The sequence below is a fragment of the Mesocricetus auratus genome, unplaced genomic scaffold (assembly GCF_017639785.1).
Source record: "Mesocricetus auratus isolate SY011 unplaced genomic scaffold, BCM_Maur_2.0 Super-Scaffold_100010, whole genome shotgun sequence".
Taxonomy (NCBI): Eukaryota; Metazoa; Chordata; class Mammalia; order Rodentia; family Cricetidae; genus Mesocricetus; species Mesocricetus auratus.
This window is the reverse complement of record NW_024429194.1, coordinates 81731224-81748786: the sequence shown is the minus strand read 5'-3', so window position 1 is coordinate 81748786 and position 17563 is coordinate 81731224. Positions and strand designations below refer to the sequence as shown.

General features: G+C 47.2%; 1 protein-coding gene and 1 long non-coding RNA gene across 7 annotated transcripts in view; one reads left to right on the top strand and one right to left on the bottom strand.

Moving 5' to 3' along the window:
• The window catches only part of Pacsin2 (protein kinase C and casein kinase substrate in neurons 2), a 94816-nt gene that overhangs the window by 17291 nt on the left and 59962 nt on the right, over positions 1-17563 (bottom strand). For all 6 annotated transcript variants that reach the window (XM_040754076.1, XM_040754080.1, XM_040754079.1 and 3 more), the window contains exons 2-3: positions 15359-15497; positions 349-505 (exon numbers count right to left, since the gene is read on the bottom strand). In XM_040754076.1, the coding sequence (XP_040610010.1) occupies positions 349-505; positions 15359-15418 (217 nt within the window). In that variant the 5' untranslated portion in view covers positions 15419-15497. The remainder of the gene's footprint in view (positions 1-348; positions 506-15358; positions 15498-17563) is intronic.
• LOC121142925 lies at positions 5498-8686 on the top strand. Its single transcript, XR_005880090.1, has 2 exons — positions 5498-5632; positions 8411-8686. It is a non-coding gene; the product is annotated as an uncharacterized LOC121142925 (long non-coding RNA).

Below are 17563 nucleotides of genomic sequence, written 5' to 3'. Positions count from 1 at the left end.
GACAAGGGAGGGCTGCAACAGGGGATCAGGGATCTTTGCAGCTAGCAGTTCACTGTCTCCATGGAAAGAGGACAGAAGCTCATACAGCCTGTGTCTGGGTGACAGGCACTGTGCTGTCCTACACCTACACACACACACACACCTACACACAGACCTACACACACACACACACCTACACACACCTACACACACACACACACACACACACACACACACACACACACACACACACACACACACACACACAGACCTAGAAACTGCAAGATGCATTCCTGGCCCACTTATGAGCAATTCATCAGAGGATCCTTGGCAAATGAGTAGTTAGTACCCATGCCCAGGGCACCTTACCTTTCTCTACAAGCTGCTTCCAGCGCCGGGCCCATTCAGTGAGCTGCTGTGCATATGCTTTCTCAATGCGTGCCCGCTCATGCAAACAGTTCATGAGGTCACCACACAGGCGGTGGCCATCATCGATCCGTTTCACAGTCCGTTTGTAGTTCCCAACCTGTGAGACAGAGCTTAAGGTTAGGGGAAGGTGTGTATTCGCTAGAGCCTCCAGAATGGTTAGCCTATCTGTTGCTGCTATATAAGCCAGTAGGAGCCCTTCATGCCACTCTAAGGGTCATCCCAACTCCACACACTGATGGCTACCCCATGTTACCAGACAAGCAACCCCCCCCATTTATTAACAACAGAAATAAATCATTCAACGGGCTTCTGAGTATATAACTCCAGGTAAGGTCCTGTGGCAGAAACCAACTGGTAGGTCAGGGAAGGAGGCAGATGAGCAAGGTGCAGGGCTCAGGGAGGCTGGCAGGTCTTCAGGCAGATGGGGGAGCAGGTAACACGTAACCAAATGCTCACATGTTAAATTACTCACTTCCCAATGACAGTATTATATATTTTCCCGCCTAATGAGTGCCTAATATGCACCAGGCATACATTGCCTAATCCCTAAGTGGCAGCAACTGTCCCCTACTTCATAGATGAAGAATCTGAGGCTTAGAGTAGCTGAGAACTGTGGCTAAGATTGCAGTCATACTGCCTGGGCTGAAGCTCAAGGTAGTTTTCAAAATACTTTTGGGACAGCCTGCATGACAAAGCTCAGATTCTAATCTGCTTTGTCAAGGGCAAGTTTTGGCTACCCCTTTTCACATACAAAGAGAGAAAATAATTATTTAAATTAGAAGTAGCTATGAAAATATTTTCACCCTCTGTGTTTGTGGTGTATGCACACATGTGCACATGTAGGTGGAGGCCAGAAGTCAACGTCAAGCACCTTCCTCATTGTTCTTACTTTATTTTTTCAGACAAGGTTCTGATGAACTTGGCGTTCACTCATACATCTGGCTATATTAGCTGGATATCAAACCCAGAGATCCTCCTGTCTCCAACTGCCAGCATAGCGTTCCCGGCGTGTGCAGTCACACTCAGCTTCTGTGGATGCTGCAGAAGCGAGCTTAGGTCACCATGCTTGGCGCACCAGTACTTTACCAACTGAGCCTGTTCCATCCTTCAGCTATGGCCTTGAAAGAGAACCAGTGCTAACGGGAGGGTCCATGGAGAACAGCACAGAAAAAGGATCGAGTACGTTCTCATTTGTTTCCTACCAATGTCTTCAAAACTCTTAACTACTCTCTTAGGAAGTCTCTACCCACTGACTCTCCAGGACATTGCTCAGTCTGAAAGCCTCTGAGCAAGGCATGCCTGGGCCTGCTCTGAACAGGGGGCAGCCCTCTCTGCAGTGCTGTGGTACTTCCACAGTGTTTTCCCCGTGCTGAGAGGAGGGGTGCTGGAGATGACCTGCGAGAGGGAGAAAGACAACACCTTGCAAAGGGACAAGCAGGCAGCCACTGCATGCAGACGCAAAAGGAGTGAGAGATGGTGGCTACAATAGCTCCAGGGAAAGGCTATCCCTAGTGCTAGAGCTCTTGGCATCTGAGGAAATGACCTCGTCTGGCAGTAGCCAGAATCCTGCTGACAGCCAAGACCCCTGGAGGTCAGAGGCCCAGCATCACTGTGGCTACTGACTAAAGGGTGGGACTCTTGAACCCATTGTTAATTATATTCCCTGCACAAAGTCCCTGCAGCCCAGGCAAAGCCTGTTTTGTCTCCTCAGCAAGGCTGGAAGTTCAGCAGTTTATTAATGTATATATGGCTGAAACGGAGCAGTGACTTAATAACCTAGCTTTTCCCTTTCCTTACTACAAACAGGAAAACAAAAACAGTCTCCACAACACACCCTGCAACACCAACACACTTGCTCCTCTTCAAATGGGGCTTTGTGGTCACTCAGAAATGAAGAAGAAAAGGAGAGGAGGAGGAAGAGGAGGAGGAAGAGGAGGAGGAGGAGGACTGGTGGCAAGAGGAACAGAGAGTCAACCTGACTGAGCCTCAGTAGCCCCATGGAACCACCACACAGAGACAGTTTCCATCTTTCACAGTAGTGCTGACTGGAGATGACTATCCAGATGTGTATTTTAGCATCTGGAAACCTGCTCACCTCCTCAAAGTTCAAAGCCCAGAAGACAAGATTTCAGGAAGGGAAAGAACATCTGCTAATGAGTCACAAACTGCGCAGGCCCATAGCACACAGCAGTTGCAGTCACAATCAAACAGGAACTCCGGCCACCTGAGTTCCCAGTGCGGGAAGCTGCCTCGGCAGGCAGACATTTCAGGACAAGTGGCAGGAAGAACTTGTGACCCTAGTGTGACTAGAATCAGGTAAGACTACTGTCAACCTCATGTTCCCACCTGAGTTTCCTTGGTCCTGAGGTTGTGAGGAAATTCCTACCCTGTCCTCCTCAGGGAAGTCCTCGGTGTCACAAGGAACCCAAACAGACAACACTTCCTGATACACCAGAGGTTCAACAGTCACGAGGCTGACCCATGGATCCCCAAATGAGAGGAAAAGAAGCTCTCTTGTGGACAGTGTTCCTGGATCCATGTCCTAGACTACCCTGTTTTCCTCTGGCGAGGCAATGGCTACCCTTGTCTCTTCCACAGCCAAGCTCACTTTCTGCAATCAGGCCTGGGTAGATACAGGCAACAAAAAAGCTTCACAATGCACGAAGCACCTATAGCCTACAGCATGTAGACTAATATCTGTCCATTCTGCCTTCTCTAGGTCATCCACATACCAGGGTTTCAATGAAAACACTAACAGCAAAACCACAGAACAACTAGAAGAGCATGTAGGCCAATACACCTCTGCAAATTAAGGTGGTATTCTTGCCGGGCGGTGGTGGCGCACGCCTTTAATCCCAGCAGAGGTAGGCGGATCTCTGTGAGTTCGAGGCTGGGCTGGACCGATAGCCTCCAAAACAATACAGAGAGACGCTGTCTCCTAAAAACCAAAAACCAAAAACCAAAAAAAAAAAAAAAAAAAAGAAAAGAAAAGAAAAAAAGGTGGTACTCTTTAAGTACCATTTCACAGCTTAAAGCTACATGAATGCACACCCTCTTCCCTCAAAAACTAAAGATGTCTGTTCATAACAGATATCCTGAACAACTGCAGACTATAAGCACTATCTCCTGTTATGTCCAAAATCAAGAGGGGGTGCTGGAGAGATAGCTCAGCTGTCAAGAGCTCTTTCCAGAAGACCAAGTTCAATTCCCAGCACCCACATGAGGTGGCTCACAACTGATTACCTCCAGCTCCAGGGGATTCCCTCTGATTTCTGTGGGGACATGCACTCATGTATGCATACCTACCTACCTACCTACCCGCCCCCACACACACGTTGGGGGGTGGAGAAGGAGAGGGCGAGGGAGAGACTGTCTCTCTCTTAAAAATCTGCAAGGGACTTAAACTAAGTCCTAAATATCATGTTGGAAAAGACAGGGCTGCTGCAAGCAGTACTCAGGGAGTTCTTTACACCCATAGACTAGCAAACCCCAGAGAGAGAGAGAGAAATCTCAAGTACAGGCTAGGGTAGGGCAAAGGCTCTTACTGCGTGAACTAGTAGAAAACAGACTTCTGTCAACAACCAGGAGATATTGAAGTCCTTAGGCACCAGTATGCCTGTAACTTTGATCCACCCAGCAATTTGGTTTGGTGTAATACCATCACATTCCAGGCAGGTAAGAGACTATTCCTTGGGGATGGCATGAGAAGATGTGTGGCACAGAAATGAACTGGAAGGTAGGAGGTCAGGGTAGACTCTTCAAAAATTAGAAACTTTATATAAATTACAAATGCTTGTACATAGAACAGGGATAAAAAGCTCTAGAACCATGACGCTCAAATCTGCACCACCGGAAGGGGGGAGGCAAACAGGCATGAATGGGAAGTAGAGGGGGCAGAGCGGGACCTGCACTGCCCAGTCCATAGTACCTTGCCTGAGAAATGGCTCAGCCAGTCTTCCCCATGGATGCCTCCCTGGTGAGACCACCTGTGGGTACTTGCATCGCCTGAACCCCTCGGCTGCTGGAACTGATTTCTCCAACCCGAATCCAGACAAATGTTCCAGCTGGGGGTCACATGTGCCCTTGTGAACTTGGTGCCCATGGCCACAGTTTCACTAAGTCCCCTCAGGCACACTGGCCTTGGCCCTTAGCTGGACTAGACTCTTAGCAACAAGTGTCACACCCTGCCATTGTGCGTTACATCACAATGTTTATGTTTTGCCAGGCAGGGAGTGACAGTCCCACTGTGACAACCCATCCCATGCATGGTCAGTGGGTGGGAATATTAGTGTCCCCATCTAACGGATACAGAAATAGGATTGAAGAGGTATGGTCACTCATGATCATTCAGATAGAAAGAGACAGTCTGAGGCCCACATACCATGCTCCTCTTGGATCAATCAGGAGGGTAAAGAGTTGCAGAGCAGGGCCAGACCCCACTTCTGCTTCCACTGTGTCCCAATGGCGCTTCACCCCAGGAACCCCGAGCTTAGATGCTACTAAGACAACTTGCCAAGGGTAACCTTGATTTTACCCTTGTAATGCAGGCTCAAGAACCACAACTGCCCTTTTTCATCCCTGGAAGAGGAAAGTACCTGTGCCAAGTTGCTCAGCAGAAGGCTGGCAATGTCCCTCCAGGCAAGTCCATGCTCTGAAATTCAAATGTCTACCCCAACACTGATAAAGGATGCTTAGAAGCTGCAGCCTTCTCTGCTGGGTTGGAAGACATAAGAAATGGCAGGCCTTTGGAGGCTGGTGCTTACAGCTCTGGAGGTAGCCACAAGATGAACTAAAAGGCTTTCTGACTTCGTGTTCAAGCCCCTAGGCTCTCTTCCTTCTACTTTATCTCACAAGAGCAGCAGCACAGATCTGGCTCTGCCCCAAACATGTGATGTGGCCAGGCCTCTTCTCTGCATTTCTGACTCTTGAGCTGGAAGGGGGCTGAGAACGGAGCACGTACTTATTGTGCCAAGTGTCCCAGAATCTCACACTGCATGCTGGCTTCCGCCCTGCCAATGCTATTCTCTTAAGTTGCATGGCAGGACCTAAGTTCTTTTCCGGCTATGTCTTTGTCTTGTCCACACAGGGAAGGAGTGCGAAGCAGCTTAGGTGACCTCCAGAGGTCCTTCATGGTTCTGGAATCGTGAAATGAGCAGAGTCTGCCACTGCCACTAGCCAGCAAACTGCAAGCAACCAGTCAGGCATCCCTAATTCTCAGCTTCTGGTGAATATCATAGTTCTGGAAAGGAATTTCCAAGTGGTCAAAGCTGGTCTAGAGACATGTGAGATAAGAAGAAAGGGCCTCAGACTTCAGGAAGGCTTGGGTCAGGGGGACAGCACGAGCTATGCACAGCACCTCTCTTCTGACATCTATCCTGCAGCTCAAGTCACCCTTGTTACCTTGTGTGGACATCTGCTACACACCAAAACATAGTGTCATTACTCTCTGTTCTCAATATCTATAGACCAGGCATTCCATAATGTCTTCTCAGAGCCAAAACCTGGCTGTTAGTTAGATCCAGATTCTTTTTTCCACATGGAGAGGGAGAGGTCTGTAAAGCTGCTAGGATACTTCCCATCATGGACATTGAAGCAGTCTGGAGTCCTTTATTCACAAAGTTCTCAACCCAGGGAAGTTGTAAGAGCCCTTCAACAGCAGATGGCATCGCCAACTATTGCTGTGGTGAACACCATGACCAAAACTTTCAGTTCCATGTAACAGTTCATCATCAAAAGCAGTAAGGAACTCAAGCAGGGTAGGAACACAGAGGCAGGAGCTGACGCAGAGGCCACGGATGGTGCTGCTTACTGGGTTGCTCAGTTTGCTTTCTTATAGAACTCAGGACCACAGGCCCAGGGATGGCACCACCCACCATGGGTTGGTCTCCCCATAAATCACTAAGAAAATGCCATCATTATTGGGGCAGTCTCCGACAAGACAACAATGCCTATGGGTTGGTAAAGGACGGGGAGATAAGCTAATGGTTACTCAAGCTACTTCAGAATTCAGTATTCAGACTTCTGGGGTATGGTGTGCCATGCTTCTTATTTAGAAACACAGTGTGCCAAGTAGGCTAGTCACCAGGACACGCCTGTATTTTCTCCTACAGTTCCTTCTATATTGTTTTGCTTTTCTAAGAGCAGATGAGCTGATCAATGAGTAGAATATTACAATTGAAGAGAAAATAACAAAGGCAAACAGATTATAACCATTATAAAAGCAAAGAGGGTATCCATTCTAAATTTTAGAATCTTCTCTTATAGGACCCATATCAGGAAATAGGTTGGAGCCAATGGCAAACAGCTATGGACAAGGTCCTCTGACCTCCACCCCTGATAACAAGGGTGGGCTAAGTACCACTGCATACTAATTTTCAGTTCTGGCACTACTTAGAGTCAGTACAATAAGTAAACACATGAGCAGAGTAGGTGTTTGCCGCTGTCTCTTGCAGCTGCCCAATTTTATCTGCTTCATTGCTGGTCTCAGCTGTCCAGGGTCTGGGGAGCCAGTCTGGGATCCAGATGGGCTGCAGTCCATTTCTGGAAAAATACACAGGAAATCTCTCCCAGTGGTAAATCATGGGGCTGATGATTGACATTTACCCGTTATTACATCTTTGCAGGGCACCAGAGGTAACCTTGTAGGTCCTTACAAAGGTGCTCAATGTTTATGAGCTGCAGTATTTCCCTTGTCATCTGTTTTTTAAGGATTTAAAGTAAATAATGCCATATTAATAAGATATTGAGGGTGAGCCTTACTCAGACTCACCCCCACCCCCACCTATCAATTTGTTCTTTGAACTGTTCGTGTGCTCTATCCACTACAGTTTGACCTTGGGGATTATAAGGAATTCCAGTAACATGTGGAATTTTCCATGGAGACAAAATTGTTTAAAGGCAGGAGAGATGAGCAGGAGCAGGGCCATTATCTATTCCTATAGTACAGGGCACCCCTGCTATCACAAAACATTTTGGTGAGTAATGACATGATAGGCCTTCACCCTGTCACTACTGTGGCCATAAGAAAGTAAGACTAAGTGTCTACCATGACATGAACATATTTATGCCTACCAATTGAAGTAACATGCATGATACCCACTTGCCATAATGCGAGTGACTTTAATCCCCAGGGACTGACCCCTATTGGCTGCAAAGGACCTAAAGGGAGAAATGGGCACAGGCATTACATCCTCAATCTATTTTGTTTGCTGATGAGTTACAGTGGGAAAGAGGCGCTTAATGACCATGCAGACTGATGAAAGTGATTGTGCATAGTCCTGCCAGAGGGAGGCCACGATGCCTCATTAACAAGAGCATTTCCTTTATTTAGCGTCTCCAGAGAATTATGGGGGTCTGATATGATATAAAGATAGGATGTAGTTGCTGTTGTAATACAGCTTGCAAAATCATAGGAAGATGCAATTTTAGTCTTTATGAAAGCGGTAGGTAATTTTGGAACAAGGTGAATACATTAAGTACTGTCAGTATACAGGTTAATAGGCAAAGGATTGGGTTTTATGGCTACACAAACAATTTTCAACTCTGGAGAAGCTCTCCCTAGAATGACCTTCGAAATTTTAAACTCTTGGGTAGTAGTATTGAGTGTTACACAAGCCATTTCTCTATGGGAACTGGACATCAGTATGATATCTGCTCCAGGTACAGAGTTTGAACAGGAGAAAAATTCTTCACAGTGATTGGTCTTAAAACTTATATGGGCTTCCATGGGGGATAATGATTATTTGACCTTTCCAGTAACCAAAAATATTAACTTGAAACAAAGAATGATTACTGTAAATTAACAGCTCTTAAGTCATGTAATAATCTCCAATTTCCCTTGACTTTCTTAAATGACAAAAATAGGAGAGTTGCAGGGACTGAAGTTTGGTTCGGTATGTTCCAGGTGCTTCTGTTCAGCTATTTCCTGAGCACGCTGCAGTTTCTCTTAAAGGCCATTGTTCCATCCATCCAGGTTCATCTGTTTTCCATTGAATTTTTACAGGACTGAGAGTGAAACAACGGCCCCTTACTTAAGATTTCAATGTTGCAAGAGCTTCTGCAAAGGCACTGGCATTGATGTGTCTGGGTCCCGATTTCCTGACATGTCAGGATCCCGTCATCTGGAGAGGAACTGTTTATGGTCTAGCCCTCTGTGGCTCTGCTGTGGCCCATCATAAGCAAGTTCACACACAGTATGACATCCACCTCAGCATGCTGCACTTCCCATTCCACGAGCTTTGTACTTGAGCCAGAAATGTAGTAAAACACCCAGTAGGTACTTGTCTTAAATCTCTGAAATTTGTTGTGTCCCCTGAAGAGGGTACAGCCTTCCAAGGTCTTAAGGTACACAGAAGAACTTAGTCAAAATACTGAGGAAGGCCTGCTCAGCATCTGATGAGAATGCTCCTTCTGACTGGAATATCTCCACATTTGATGCTACACCTGAGCTTCACATCGATCATAGTAATGTACCTTCTTAAAAAAAAATATCCTGAGGGCTCATATATGTTCAGGCCAGGTGTTTGTAACCCTCTGGCATGCTTAAATTTATTCTTATGGGTTCTAATAATTGCATTACATATAAAGACCAACATCCATCATCTCGATAAGCAGCCTGCAACTGCTGGATGCTTTAAGGTCATGTGGATACCATCTCAAGGGTCTCCGAGGGGTAGGATTTGCATTCACTGGAAAAGCAGAGACTCTGGGTTGCTCATTGGCCAGCAATCATCACGACTAGCACAAAGCTGGAAAAGGTTCCAAATGTGGTGGCAGCTGAGAGCCTTCACTTTTTAAGCTACGATGTTCAAGCAATGCAGTCAAGGAAGGGCATAAAGAAGACAGAGCTGAGAGGCCTTCTTGCCAGAAGTGTCCTCTTTTGTGACACAGCAGAATTTCTAGCAACGTCATCTTAATTTCCTACCTGTTCTTTTTCCTTTTCACTGTCCTTATCTCTATCTGCTACCAGAAAAGCCATAATCAAATAGAAAGATTCAGAACATTCAGTCCTAACCCTTTCTCTGTGCACTGTTTAAAGCTCTCTGCAACAATTCTAGATCTAAACATCTGTCTACAGAAAACCAAGGATTTGTTGGGCATGATGGCATACACCTTTAATCCCAGCACAGAGTTCAAGGCCAGTCAGGGCTACACAGAGAAACCCTGCCTTGAAACCACCCCTACCTCAAAACAAACGAAAACAAAAACCAAGGATTTATCTGTAGTAACTCAGACCAAAACTTAATTCCTTTCTCTTTGAGCAGGCACTTTACCACCTATGCTTGTGTTGCTCTTTGACCAGACAGCAAATTACCCACTCTGTGCCCCGACAAGATAGCAATGACAGTAAAAGGTGCAGAGGTAAACCGCTCTGGAGATGGTTTGGGGGAACTATGCTGCTTTATTGCATGTGAGCAACCACTTACAGCAGAAGCTTATAGACTATGATTGGCTGGCACATTACCTCAGATCAGTCAGTGAGCACTCATACCACCAGGGTCCCTATGCTGAAGAAACACAAAAAGGAGAGTGGAGAGTGAAGACTAATTTGCAGGCCAGCTACCCACTACTCACACTACTTCAGAATTCAGTGTTCTAACATCTGGGGCATGGTGTGCAATGCTTCCTATTCAGAAGTGCAGTGTGCCAAGAAGACTGGCCTCCAGGTCATGCCTGCATTTCCATACAGGAAAATGCCTTACAGTATATCTGCCTACAGTCCTATCTTACGGAGGCATTCTCTTAATTAAGGCTCTCTTCTCGCAGATGACTTTAGTATGTGTCATGTTTATATAGAACTAGCCAGCACATCCATGAAGGGGAGCAAGTCACTCCTCAGCCTCCATACTTCTAGAAGGGATGTGAAGGCACAGGCCAGTAAGAGGGCCCTGCAGATCCCTTGCTGCAACCTACACAATCTTTAGTGATATCCAGGGCCTGAGTATTTTACCCCAAACCCACAGTATCTCAGTGAAGCCGGGAGGATTGCAGGACAGTCTTTCCTCCTAAGACTACACAGCCTGCAGCATCACTCCCTGTCACAGATGCAACACTATATACACACCTACAGGGCAACCTCTGGTAAAGCATGGGCCTTCATCTCAGCAACTTCCGACAACCCATCAAAACCCCATTCTGACCCTTGCAACAGGGATGAGTCCTCTGGGTCTTCTGTTCCTACCATCTTCTACTCAATTTTGGGTTTTTAACTCTGTGGCACTTGTGCTTAAAGAAACCAAAATGTAAGGAGGTATCTCTTGAAAAATTTCATGTCTATGTTTTGCTTTTCTGGGGCCAATTAGTGCTCTATCATCCTCATTTCTATGAATTCTGCTTTCACCTCATTTCTATGAATTCTACAACTTTCTTGTAATGTCCACCTTGCAGCAGAGAACCTAGGGGCACCTTAGTAGGATGTTTCCCTGAACCACTGGCCTGCATAACACCCACTGGGCTCCCCACCTGAATGGGATGATGCTCCTTGCCTGCAGAGCCCAAGAGAGCCCAAGGCTGAAGCTTATGCCCGGATCTGCCAATGCCTCTACTGTTTTACAAACAGTCTCTGTTGAAGCATGACAAAGCCTAGGACCTCACTCCTGTCCCAGATCCAGGTGTTTGGTAACAGCCCCACACTGACTGCTGCCATCCTGTTTCTGGAACTGGTCTTCAGAGGAAAGGGAATAAAATGGGGTTCACTACTCAGCAAAGGAAACAGAGTCCACTGTCCAATAAAAGGAAGGAAATGGGGTTCACTATTCTATAGAGGAAAGGAAAACAATGAGATTCATTGCCTAGCAAAGGAAAGGGAAGGAAATGGGGTTCACTGCCCAGTAAAGGTACCCCTTGCTCTGACTGCTTAAAAGTACACACATCAGAGAAAAACTTTAAAGATAACTGAATTATCAATGTTAAATATTCAAACTGACAACTTAAAAATGGATAAAGTGGAACCCCTACCTCTCTGTTGATGGATCCTAAATCCAAAAGCAGAACACATGAAATAATAGGGAGGAAGATTGTGTTCAAACAAACCCTTTTTAAATATTTATTTTAGTGAGGGAGGGTTGTGTATGTGCATCCACTTGTGTTTGTGTGTGCGTGTGCGCCTGCCTACAGAAGCCAGAAAAGGGTACTGGATTCCTGGAGCTAAAAGTTACAATGGTTACCCAGTGTGGGTGCTGGGACCTGAACTTGAGTCCTTTGGAAGAGCAGTAGGTGCTCTTAACCACTGAGCTTCAGTCCCAATGAACCTACTCTTAACTGAGCGTCTCCACAGGCTGCTGGCAAAGTTTGCTGTACCCATGTTCTCAGTGCATGTGGTGTGTATTGTACAGTGGAGGAAGGCAGGACCCGCAGTGTCCCATAGGCATCTGTGCTCATAACATGGACCAGATCTGTATGCCACTGCCCCCAAGGCCCCTCCTTGAACTCCAGGTTTTCACATAGAGATATGAGCCCTTGTTCATCCTTCAGCAGACAAACTAGAAAATGGCAAGAATGAGTCACAGCTGCTGCCATGAGCTGCTAAAGACCAGCAGCTCTTAGGAGAAACCCAGAAACACTCCAGTGTAAGAGGGACAGACACCCTCAGAGTTCTGTGACCCCGGGGATCAAGTCAAGAGCCATGTGGAAACAGGCTGTCATAAAAAGCCAAGTGCCCTGGAAGGAAATCAACAGACTGAAAGGTGGGGTTAGGGTTGGGATAGTTGTCTCTTAGGGACTTACACTCCCAGTCCCTTTACCCCAACTCTGGTGTGATCCACTCTTGTCCTGGTCCCTCATGTCCAAGCCTGGTTTGCAGTTCTCACTGCCTGTGCTCTCAGGCTGTATCTGGCCATCCAGCTTCCTTCCTGCTCTGCCAGCTCAAACCAACATTTGTCCTTAAAGTCCCATGGAGCCAGGATGCTCTGAGGGTTAATACCAAAGACCACTCAAATTCTGCTATTCCACATGGAAAAGTGTGCCTCTAACAGTTTAATCAAGTGACTGAGACCCAAAGACAAAACAAAAGGAGGATGAACTTCCTGACAAGCAACCCAGGGATGGCCCTCCCACCCCCCACAAAAGTGGCTGTCTGGCATTCAGAACCATGTCTAGATAGTGAAGAGACCTGTCAGCAACAAGATGGAGCCTACTTCCCCATCTGTCTGTGTGCAATGCTCATGTGTGCAGCTGAGGACCAGAGAATGCAGAGACACTATGGCTCAGGAGGCCCTGGCCCTACCAACCCCTGAAGAGTCCTGTGACCCTAGGGCTCCAGGTATCCTAAGCACACCAGACAGCACCAACAGTGAGGAAGCGTCCAGCACTGGTAACCCATCATAATCAGAGAAACGCTATCACTGGCTGGGCATCATGATCTGTGGCATGCACACTCAATTCTGTATCAGACGCTTTACTGGATTGCTCTGGCATCAGCAATATATACATAAAAGTCCCAGTCCTGCGACCAAAGGAGATTTCTATGTCAGGTGGCACCCAGTCAAAATACACTACTCAGATAGAACTCTGCAGTCTTCTTAAGAGGGGAGGTCAACAGGATTGGAAGCAGCTGCAGTTGTCCTACTCTACCATCTACTAAGCATGTGGAAAAGCCAGTGGTCGAAAAGCCAGCATCAGCTTGCTGAAAACAGTCAGTTCTCATGTACCAGATGCAGGTTCCTAGAGAGGGCGCGCCAGGCTCTGCAGAATGATAGCTCCTGGAAGGACCTCAGCCATTTATATCTGACCACCTGCTACCATCAGGTCCTCGACTACAAAGTCTCTCCATGCACCATGCCCAGTGCTAGATGGTGGCAACACAAGCCAAACAGGGTCACTCTGACTCTACTAAGCTAAAGAATAGGCACCAACAGGTGTGGCAGGGGTGTTGAGAGCTGGCCCGAGAGCACTGCCATTACTGATGTGAGCCAAGAGCACTGTGATAAGAACTATTCTTGTCATCTTCATCTCCACGTCTCATTTGTCTCTGTTTCTTCACAGGAAAGCAGCAACACCCCAGAGAGTGTGGAGGAACAAGGCTCTTTGGGACAGAGTTCCAGGAGGCCACAAGCAGGGCAGGGGCACAGCCCTATATCCTGGTGCCCACATCCCCTCCCTGCCATGTTCTACTCTGAAGCCTGGCAGTTCTAACTCATTTGGAGCTTATTTTCATACCCATTCAAGCTTGTAAGCAGAGCTCACACCAGGGAGGCAGCTATGAAGACTGAAAGCAAGGCTCGGGCAGTCACTTGTGATTTCTAAATGTTCTGTGGTAGTCTAGCATGGTTACAGAAAAGCAAAGAGATCTTAACAGTTTCTGTGCATATGCCTGATGGGCTGGTGCAGAACACACAGAGGCACAGACAACACAGCTTCACGGGTGCTTTTGTGCCTCTAGGGGAGCCACAGCTTCTCTGGGGTTCAGCAAGAGGGGCCTGCCCGCCCACACACCTGTGTCTGCAAGGGCAGAGGACAAGTGCCAGCCCACCCTTACTCCAGTTGACATCTACAGCCACAGCTCTAAGGCGGCTTCCCCTAGTTTTGCTCCAACCCTTCCAACATACCCTGCTCCTGAGCAGCTGACAGTATGTCTGCCCCCGTGACCTTTGCTGCCCTAAATGTTTCCCTTCCAGGGCAGCCCTGCCTCTTGCCATCCAGATCCAGTTCCAGCCTCCAGCCTCACAAGACAACTGCGGCCAGTCAGTCTGGGAAGAGCACGCCTGCTCTCTCACTTCCACACACACTGTACCTATAGGAGCAGCCCCTTAAGTCCCAGACTTGTTCTCTACACGCCCTCACAGGATCTCACAGGACCTCACACACAGTATCTGCTAGTAATACATGTCCCGTTCTATTTTGTTCTGGGGCCAGAATCTTGCTGAGTTGTCCAGCCTGGTCTCCCACTCTTGCTGAAGCAATCCTCTGGCCTTAGCCTTCCCAGTCCTAGAGGCCACGAGCATTAGCCACTGCATCTAGCTAAGTAAGTACCTTTAACAGATTAAAAGTCAATTACAGTCCTCTCACTCGGAGCACAGGAAAGAAAAGTGCTAGTGAAGCTTGAACCCTCTGCTATCTTTTAAAATCGGGGCACTAGTGATCAGTTTCCATTAGCCTGTACCAGCAGATGACAGTTTTCAGACACGTTAGTCCCAGCAAACACCAGGACAGCACACTCACCTTTTCCTCCCCTGGAGCCTCCTGTCAGCAAGGAGGGTGCTGAAGACTACATTCCATCTCATCTGGCAGCCTCTCTTGGGGGCCAGTATTAGCCCCTTTTATTCTGAGGCTCAGATAAGCGGGGCAACTTGCCCAAGATCACATAGCTAGTGACCGCACAGCGGGGGTCAGAGCTGATACACCACCGCTGCAAGCCCAGTCCTTCTCACCCCGTCCATGCAGCCCAGAATGAAAAGAAAGTTCCAGGGGGTTTTCCGTGAGGGAAAATATAGTCAAGACTTTACTTGGAAAAATAAGTGGGTTAGGGGAGAATAACTTCCGAAAATAAAACCAGTCACAAGATAATTTCATCAGGGAGTTCCCAGGACACAGGCTGGCTGGCAGATGCTCTACCAGGATCCCAGCCCTTTGTGGAGCCCTCTGGCCACTTGCCTGCAGTATGCAAAATAATGTCGTGTCATGCATAAAACCTGTGAGACTGAGCCTGTCTATTGTGTGTTATTGCTAGACACCCAAGAACATTGGAAGGAAAATCATCAAGACCTTTCACAAACACACCTCAGCTCGTGAGGGATCAGACTTTCCAGGCAAGTAAGCTCCCACCTCCACTGAGGGCTGGAGCATTCCCATACACCCTAAAAAACACCGTCCTATCTCTGTCACCACCCATTTGATGGCAAATCCTCAGCTGATTTTGAGTTACATTGAGCTCCTCATGACTCTAGCAAACCCACAATGGTACACTGGATGCCAAAGACCTGGGATCTGCATTCATCAAAGGGGAAGGCATTACCTCCCAGAAGCTGTCACTGGACACTTCCACTCCCACAGAATCATCGTAGGTGACAGACATTTCTGCAGAGGATGAGGGGATGGCAGCAGATACTCAGGTTCAGGAATCCACTTCAGATGCTCAAAACTTGCAGATACACCTATGAGAGAAAAACATAGACAGTTGTAGTTTTCCCGTTCGAGGACAAAAGGCAAGGTGTCTCTACTGAACGCACAACACCAATCTCAGCACATTGGTCTCTCCTACTCTGCCATAGGCCAGCTTCTCTTCCCTGTCCCACCACTCAAGTCTCAGTTCACTGAGACTGAGGCTTGCAAGTACCTCCCAGAGACGCCTTGGAGCTCAACTGACTCCAGTGTCACCAGTGACACCACAGAAGCTCTTCTGAGAGTCAGACAGCCTTAGTCAAATAAGGATGGGGCGCTTTACTCACATTGCATTAAGTTACTTGGTTGTCAACTTGACTACATCTGGAATTAACTAAAATCCAAGGGGCTGGGTATACCTATGAGGAATTTTTTTCTTAATTAAATGGTTGAAGTATAGGAAGACCTACTTCTGGATCTTCTGAGGTGGAAGATCTACCTTTAATCTAGGCCACATCTTTGGATATATAAAGGACACGGAGAAAGGAAACTGTCTGCTTGCCATTGCTCTCACTGGCAAATCCATTCCTTCACTGGCATCAGAGCCTATTTCTTTGGGATTCCGGTGTATACTACAGATACACCCAGCCATGAGGCACCCAGTCTTATGGATCAAACAACTATTGGATTCTTGGTCTTTTCATTGGGAAATACTATTGTTGGACAGCTAGCTGGACCAGAGCCTATAAGCCACTCTAATAAATTCTATAAGTGCTGTTCCTCTAGAGAATCCTAATACAGTTAACAAGGACAAGTAAGAGATATTTGGCACACACACCCAACACACCAAAAGTGTCCACCCAGCAAGCTCCCCAAAGAAAGTGAGAGAAACACTATGGACTGGAACTTTTTGTTGTTGGTTATTGCTTCAGGGACAAGCATTTTCTCTGAGGCTGCTAGCTTCTCTTACTCAGGGAGGGAACTGGTGGCCACCTGCTGTCAGGGAGTTTCATGTGCTCCTCATGCCTGCACTTAGTCCTGACTAACAACTACAAGGCAGCAGTCATCACATGTCTCACAAGAGCAGGAACACAGAAAGGGCAAGGAGTTTGTCTAGCTCAGGAACATAGAACATCCTGGATAATTCTAACTGCAGGTACTGTGCCCTGAGGAGCTAGCTGAAATTCTACCCTAGGAGACAGCTGTGGGCCTTAGCCCTTCTGGTGGACTTCATAGAGAGACGTGTAACTGAGGACACCTAGAGCTACAGAGAAAGGGTTCTAAGGTAAAAGGAGAGGGCACATGACATAACCATACTCGAAGAGAAAAGGGCTTCCAGCATAAAACTCTGGCTCTCTCTTCGAGTATGGTCCCTAATATAAAAGCCTTCCTTCCTGGGTGAGAACCAGCTATCAACAAGGACAGGTAGATTGCATCCAAAAAAGAGCCACACTCAACCCCATGGATAGTCAAAGACCATCCAGGAAGGAACTAAAAGAGCTGCCTGATGATGTCACATAGGTATTCAGTCACTAAGTAATGGCTAAATTATGCCCCCAAAAAAGGTTCTTTTTCTGGAGGCTGCCACATTTATGGCAAGCCTGCTTTTGCCAGATCTGAATCTGGGAGTGCATGGTAAGAACATGGAACTGCCACGTTCTACACATCTCTTACATACTACCAGCGGGTAGTCTATGCTGAGCTTTAGGCATGTTTCTTGCTCCTCAAAATACACACATATACCACTATCATCACTTTACAGGCAGAAAACTGAGTATCCAGGATTCAAACACTGGTCCAACACCTGCTGTGGTTGGATATTGTATGTTATCCACCAAAGGCTCTTGTGTTGAAGGTTTGCTACTCAGCTGATGGTTCCAATCACCACAGAACTCTGATGACAAAGGAGTAACCCCCCCCCCCGCAACTGTTTTGCTGTGTAATATTGAGAACATAACAGCATCACTGGGAGGTGGGCCTTACTTGGAAGAAGGTCACTAGGAACACGCCCTGGCCCTTGCTCTCTCTGCTTCTCAAACTCTATGGAGATGAGCAGTTTTGTTCTACCACACCCTTCTGCTGTGATGCTCTGCCTCACCACAGGGTCAGAGACACAGCC